The 8,109-nt window shown below is 36.8% G+C and overlaps 1 protein-coding gene across 1 annotated transcript; it reads right to left on the reverse strand.

The window, feature by feature from the left end:
• Positions 1–1,599: 1,599 nt before the first annotated feature.
• LOC117320139 (girdin-like) lies at positions 1,600–7,646 on the reverse strand (the record flags this gene model as incomplete). The annotated part of the gene is made up of 9 exons (XM_033874807.1): positions 1,600–2,987; positions 3,429–3,564; positions 3,952–4,098; positions 4,558–4,644; positions 4,975–5,046; positions 5,584–5,665; positions 5,918–6,078; positions 6,309–6,428; positions 7,483–7,646. Coding segments are annotated over 9 exons (2,357 nt in total), but the record flags the coding sequence as incomplete, so codon positions are not given.
• Between the last annotated feature and the right edge of the window lie 463 nt (positions 7,647–8,109).

Genomic DNA, 8,109 nt, shown 5'->3' on the forward strand with positions numbered 1-8,109 from the left:
AACTTTATGACTAGTAGCGATTTGAAGGAATTACCTCTATTTCCCCATTAGGCCCCGCCCCTTTGGCCCCTTGGGGGTCAGAGTCACCATTTATGCAAAATCTGTTCCCCTTCCCCAAAGGATGTTTCTGACCAAATTGGGTTCAAATATCCATTCATAACTTTATGACTAGTAGCGATTTAAAGGAATTGCCTCAATTTCCCCTATTGGGCCCCGCCCCTCAGGCCCCTTGGGGGTCAGAGTCACCATTTATGCAAAATCTGATCCCCTTCTGCCAAGGATGTTTCTGACCGAATTTGGTCAAAATCCAATAAGAACTTGATGACTAGTAGCGATTTGAAGCAAATGTTGACGGACGGACGACGGACGACGGACGCTGCACCATGGCATAAGCTCACCGGACCTTCGGTCCAGGTGAGCTAATAATGAGATTTAGATATGCACGTCAAGAGAATGAGAATTAAATATGCTCGTCAAGAGAATGAGTATTAAATATGCTTGGCAGAGAATGAGAACTGAATATGCTTGTCAGAGAACGAGAATTAAATATGTTAGTCAGAGAATGCGAATTGAACATGCACGTCAAGAGAATGAGAATCAAATATGCTCGTCAAGAGAATGAGAATCCAATATGCCCATCAGAGAATGAGAATTAAATATGCCCATCAGAGAATGAGAATTAAATATGCTCATCAGAGAATGAGAATTAAATATGCTCATCAGAGAATGAGAATTAAAGATGCATGTCAGAGAATGAGAATTAAATATGCTTGTAATGATCATGATCAGACAATGAGATTAAAATATGCATGTCAGAGAATGAGAATCAAATATGCATACCCTTAAAATGTAGCCCAGGAGAATGCTTTGCCATAAAATATTTAGTGTATAGCTTATGATATGAATTACTGTATACAGAAAGAAATCATAAGCTTAAAAGCTTCCAATTCACAATTTTTGGTATTTGGACGAAGGGACATAACTCTAGATTGTATGCAGCAGGGAAATCAAATCCCAATAATTTCTAATCCCATAAAAAAAAGGTAGGTGAAGACATGATACAAAGTTAAGTAACACACTGAACAAAAAAACTCAGTAAAAATTACTTCAGCACTTCTTTATCCAATACATGGGAATCAGAATTCATACTTCAGCACTCCCCTATTTCCCAATACATGGGAATCCAAATTCATATTTCAGCACTTCCCTATTTACCAATGTATGGGAATCCAATTTCATACTTCACCACTCCTCTATTTCCAAACTCAAGTGAATCCAAATTCAAACTTTGGCAGTTGTTGGTGGATTGATTAAGTAAATGAAAAATGTCCTCAATAACATGACACATAGGGCGACACATTTTGACCTAAGAATAAGTGTACATACTACAGGAGGTACGTACCACTTGGCAACTTATAAAAGTTATATAAGGAATGTATGGACAATATGTAAATATCAAGCTCCCTAAAATTTTGTTTTATAATGATTTAAATGAGATCTATAGTGTTTACAAAACAATACTCTTGGGAAAAAATCTGCTTCTCATATAACCCACGACTATAAACCAGGATTGAGAGAGAGAGAGAGAGACACACTTACCTCATGGAGAGCTGCCAGCTTGCGTTTGGTGATATTGGCTTGTTGTTGTAATTCTTTGTTCTCTTTCTCATTTTCTTTGATATTTGATATTGTGTCTTTCTGTCTGTCTATCTGTTGTTTCAAGTTACGATTTGTCCGTTCTAATGCACTGTGTTTAGAAGTCAACTCATCCAGTTCTGAATCCTTCCACTCAATAGACTGTTTTAATCGATTTTTCTCTTTTGTTAACACAGATTTTTCTTTGGCAAGTCTCGACACTTCAGTATCCATTTCTACATTTGCTTTCTCCAACTCTTGGAGCCGTTTTGTCGACACTTTTAAAGTTTCCACACTTTTTTGCAATTTTTCGTTTTCTATTTCCATGTCGGTGTTGTCGCGCTCCAGCTGCTGTAAGCGTTTGGTTGTCATTTCTAGCGATTTCTGAAGCCGCTGGTTTTCATTGTCCAAGTCCAGCAAATCCAGCTCCATTTGTTCGTGCTTCACTTGGTGACTACGTTGTACTTCTATTGTTTTACGGAGCTGCTGAATTTCACGGTTCAGTGAGTCTTTATCATTTTCTACCTCAACAAGTTTTGAAGAAGAATTCCGAAGAGAATCTAAACTCCTCTGGAGTTTCTGATTTTCTACATTTAAATTAATGTGTTCTTTTTCCAGCTGGTCCATTTTTTGTAAAGCACTTTGAAGGGACTCAACGTTTTTCTTAAGTTTTCTATTTTCCACTTCTAGATCAGAATTTTCCTGTTCAATTTCCTCATATTTATCACAAGTTAGCTGTAATGTTGCCACAGTTTTATGTAAATCTAGATTTTCTTTTTCCAGATTTGCACTTTCTGTTTCCAATTCAGATAACTTATCTGAGCTCTGCTTTATCTTATTATAAGATTTTTGTAATTGTCTGTTTTCAAATTCCATTTTGGATAACAATTGGTTTTTTGCTGTCACTGTTTCATGCATTCGCTTATTTTCTCGCTCGAGATCTTTGAGCTTTGCGTCGTTTGTCTGTTCACTTCGCGCACGAACCGTCTCCACTGTATTAGTCAGGTGATCATTCTCGCGTTCCAACTCACGAACCTGTCTATCAGCACTTTCTTTGACTGTTTCCAAAGTCTGTGATAATTGTTCTTTTTCATGATGGAACTGGTCAAGTTTTTGTTCGAGTTCGATGTGTGTCTGTGACATTTCTCGACTCGACTCCTGAAGTTTCTCGACTTTTTTGGCCAGTCGTTGATTCTCCTTTTCGAGTTCCAAAGTCAGTGTTGTATTTTCTATGAGAGCACTTTCTCTGGCCTCCTCGAGTTTCTGCTGTAAACGCTGATTCTCCAACTCCAGTCTCAGAATCTTAGCGTTGGTTGTTTCATTCAGCTGATTGGACAGTGACCCTCCCATACCTACAAAAATCCGAAGTAACGCATTAAACCACATGAAGAATCCCATGATTAACTTACACTCCATAAACTTAATTATCTTATCCTCAACTAAAATTAACTAATTATTCTTGATCAACAGAGGCTCTGAAGTTCTTTTTAATGTAGATAAGAGGTAATACAGACACAACAATTATCAGGAACATCAAAATTATTTCATCTTTTATATTTTGTTTCTTAAAAAAATACTCCTGCTTGATTTGCATCTTTCTTGTTACATCTTTTCCGTAAGTTGGATTAGTTTTTTTTAAAAAAAAATAATTTGAATTAAGAGATGTATGATAATCATTATTGATATCTGTGTCTGTGTATACTACTGAAGTCCTAACCTGCTATCCGAAGACGAGCTGACTCTAATTAAGAGATATACTATTATATGTGTCTGTATACTACTGAAGTCCTTACCTGCTATCCTAAGACGAGCTGACTCTAATTCCTTCTCAATATTAGTACTCTCGTTCATGTTCGTCTTTTTCTCAAATTGCAGGTTTGCATTTTCCTCCGTGAGAATCTGTATCTTCTGTCGATCGGTATCTCGTTCCTGTAACAAGAACACAACAATTATCCCCAGTTAACCTCTGCCACTGTGTTTAGTTATTTTTTGACACTTGTTTATCAAGATTATTCAGGGATTTGAGTTTTTATAAAAAGAATGACAACAGAAGTGGAAAATTGCAGCACCAAGATCAGAAACAAATATGTAACTGAACTCAAGATGGACCAGTGTGATTGACACCCAGTTAATCGAGGACCTATCTACCATATTTATCCTCGGACACTACGATGGAAAGCAATTTCCTGGAACTTGAATACTCCCTTTCCTGACAAATCTACCCCTTGGTTGGACACAGGATTATTGTGATGACTGTGTTATCAGATGTCATGGATGATCTGGACTGATAATCATAACTTGGCTTATGTGACTCACCTTAGCCAGCTCCTCAACCTGCTGTCTGTACCGTCCGAGCTCGTTTTCCAGTGCTATGACGGTCTCCACACGTTTATGACAGCTGTCGAGTTGTTCCTGGAGCATGTTCTTAGTTTCTATCAGGATAGCATTGTCCTCTCTTAGTTCCTGTAGCCGTCAAATGGAACCATCAACACAATTATCATATGGTTCTATACATATCAAACTGCAATGGTTTACATTTCAGATAGAAAGGAAATAATTTGGAAATAATTTTTCATCAGATGAAATATCTTAAATTACAGCGTTAAAACAAATCTGCAAAATAGCAATCTGTATGAATTATGTTATTTAAAAAAATTTTTTTTTAGGTTCAATAAATTTTATTTTTCAAAACCAAAACAGATACACAATTCTGCAAAAGAGCAATCTGTCAGAATTATGTTATCAAAAACTTACGGAGTCTTTTTATTTCAGGATATCTAAAAGTTGACTTACCTATAGCTATTACACAAAGTGGAAGCGGGATCACAATATTTGTAGATACAGTATGCTACAAGAAAATCTCTAAAGGTTCACAATAACTCTAATCTCCCTCACTTACAAAGAATGATTGTACAAACTTACATCTACTCGGGACTTGTAGAACTCCAGTTCATTTAATTTCTCCTTCATCTTTGTGATTTCAGTCTCATAGCTTTTCACTTTACCAAACTGTAACAAACAAAATTTAGAGTTACTTCCCTTGAGTCACAAATACATGTAATACAGGACAAATGCTGCCTGAATCATATGCTTTACCGTCTCACACGATCTACCACTTCTCAGTTTTCACTACCTTTGTACAATTTTGATTCACTAATGTCATGTTTTCTTGTGTGGATTTTGATTCTTTTTCACACTTATTCAAGATATGTTAAATGTGGTAATGCTTTTTTTCCAGATTAATCCAGCAGTTTATCTCATTCCTTGTATTACACCCAGAATGTCAATAATCATCATAACAATATCCAGATAATTCCATTGTAATTGTGTCAAACCAACCTTTTCTCGGAGGATATCCAGTTCGTCCCGGAGTGACCGTGCTGACCGGGCGTCCTGGATCAGTTCTACATTCTGTCAATATTAATTAATAGGCAAATTAGCAAAAAATGAAATACAGATGTTGTAAGTTATCATTTATAATTTGGAAACATACAAAGTGTTTGTGTTAGATATTGATGTTCATATCCAAAGGAAAACAAAGTATCACTTGGTTTTTGGTCTGTTTTTGTGTAACGTCCTATTAACAGCCAGGGTCATTTAAGGACGTGCCAGGTTTTGGAGGTGGAGGAAAGCCGGAGTATCCGGAGAAAAACCACTGGCCTACAGTCAGTACCTGGCAACTGCCCCGCACAGTTTTCGAACTTGCAACCCAGAGGTGGAGGGTAAGTGATAAAGTGTCGGGACACCTTAACCACTCGGCCACCGCGGCCCCCTCACAAATTCTCACATACAACGAAATCAACATAATATCTGGTACTAACCTACCACCAACCTACCACCAACAAGGTGTTTAGTAGATCAGCAATAAAAAGTTGTAATCAGATGATTGTTTTAACATCATCATCTCAAGGAAACACAGATAAATCTGCGGACCATTTCGTGCCTCACCTCGTTACGAAGTTTGGTGACGATGATCTTGTTCTCCTCCTGGTCATCCTTCAGGTCGGTGATGAGCTCCTGTTTATCCTCCCTTCAATGCAAGATCAAACAGATTTTACACAATTATTTCTATTTGGTCCGAAAACTTATTGTAACATGAAATATCTGGATTTTTTGTGGAACATGAGAATAGCATGGAAGACTGCTTCGAGATCTAGGATGACACCTGTGACAACTAACCTCCAGATTTAGGACGAGACCTGTGACATTGTAATGGACTTAACTTAGGATTGTCTACTGTGTGACATAGGCAAGAACCTGTCACATGACACCTAATACTTACAGTTCCTGTCGTAACTTTCGTATTTTAGCCTTAGCGTCTGCCAGCTCGACTGCCGTATGATGTTTGTCGGGACTGGATGTTGGAGGTGTCACGTTGAGCTTAGGTGCCTCCTGTATCTGAGACTGATAGAAGTCGCGTTCCTGAGATATCTCATTAGTCACCTGACAAAAAATAAAACAAAAATTCTTTTCATCTTTCTTCCAACTTTTGAGGAATAATTTAACTTTACCAAATTAACTTTCCATATCATGTAACTTTATCTCTACAAACAAACTTTATAAATGGACTGTACAAAATATAAGTTCTGTTATCGGATTCCAATCAGTTGATGAAACTGGAGGTATTTTTTATTTGTGGCCATATATATATATGTGGTGGTAAGTAAACCTACCTCGACCATATCATCACGCTCCCGTAGAACTCGGGTCAAGTGATTGAACATCTTTTCCGTATATGTCTCCAGATGTTCCGTCGGCTCCATTGACAACACACACTCCGTGTCATCCGTGACCTGCAGCAATAAAGTACGAAAAATTCAATTTCATCATCATCATCAATCAGTTTTACATTATACATTTGGTATCAAAATCAATGCTTGTCTTGGACATGTGATCTGTTTACGAGACTATGAACAAAAAATTACTGTAAATATCGACATGTACAGATTACCAACACCTTGAGGTAGACTCCAGCCTGGCCATATGTATAACCAGACACTCAGCCTCAAACATCAGGGTCAGACATCCCTTGTGTAATTGAAAACAAGTCTGACCTGAGTACAGACAATAATTGAAGCCCCCTACGTAATTGAAAACAACCACAATGTTGTATTTTACTGTAAACCTCCATGAAGATGACTGAGGGAAAGTATGGAGAAGTTTGGAAAGTAATAATGTGACCCAAAACCTGATATAATAGTAACGAGAAAACCAAAGATAACCTATTCTTTACAAAGTAAACAAAAGATTACCTATTCTCTACAAAGTAAACAAAAGATTACCTATTCTCTACAAAGTAAACAAAAGATTACCTATTCTCTACAAAGTAAACAAAAGATTACCTATTCTTTACAAAGTAAACCAAAGATTACCTATTCTCTACAAAGTAAACCAAAGATTACCTATTCTCTACAAAGTAAACCAAAGATTACCTATTCTCTACAAAGTAAACCAAAGATTACCTAATTTGTAAGTTTTGCATATTCATTGGCGGCATTTCAAAGGTCATATCCTTACACCATTTTGAAAAGAACACATGTTGACACAAAACAGGTCAATTCGTCCTCAGAATAGCTTTCCTATTGTGGTAGAAACAGTTCACACAAATTTGCAGTTGCTGTTTGTTTTATTTCTTTCCCTTTCATTAGTTTTTTTTCCAAGTAACAAAAAAAATTCGCTGAAGCTCATGTTTTTGTAACTTTTGAAAATTACTAACTCAAGTGAAAGAAATCCCATATACAATAACCACTCATTGTGTAACCTCTATTTATTCACCTGTAGATTTAGTCACCTTGACATATAATTATCATTTATTCACCTGTAGATTTAGTTATAATTCTTATTTACCTCCTTGATGTGTTCCACGATGACATGTTGGACATCGACATCGAGGCGTTTGATACCATCAATGAATTCTTCCTTACGCTCACACTGGACGGCACAGCCAAGAATCAGGAGAATGGCCTTCTTCAGCTCCTGGAAACTGGTATCTGTAATACATAATGATACGTCTCATCATTTACCACTGGACATTAACGTTACATATCTAAACATCCTATATACATCTCATTATTTACCACTGGACATGTTGGTTTTTCAACAATTTGCGTAAAAACCTTTTATATTTCACTCACGATTTATACCAAACAAACATTTAATTTTATCAAATTTGGAAAAAAAATTTTTTAAGTCTTCCAAAGGATAAAACATTTAGACAAATAAATTAGGTTTGGTTTTATTTGTTTAACATCCTATTATATATATAATTAACAGCTAAGGTCATTTAAGGACAGCCTCCCGTGCGTTCGATATGCATGCGTGTGGCGAGTACGTATGTGTGTTTTGGGAGGCTGCGGTATGTTTAATTTGTGTTAAGTCTCCTTGTGATAGGCCGGAACTTTTTTCCGATTTATAGTGCTACCTCACTGAAGCATACTGCCAAAGACACCAAGCAGGACACCCCACCTCCTATTT

The sequence above is a fragment of the Pecten maximus genome, unplaced genomic scaffold, assembly GCF_902652985.1.
Source record: "Pecten maximus unplaced genomic scaffold, xPecMax1.1, whole genome shotgun sequence".
In the NCBI taxonomy this organism is placed as follows: Eukaryota; Metazoa; Mollusca; class Bivalvia; order Pectinida; family Pectinidae; genus Pecten; species Pecten maximus.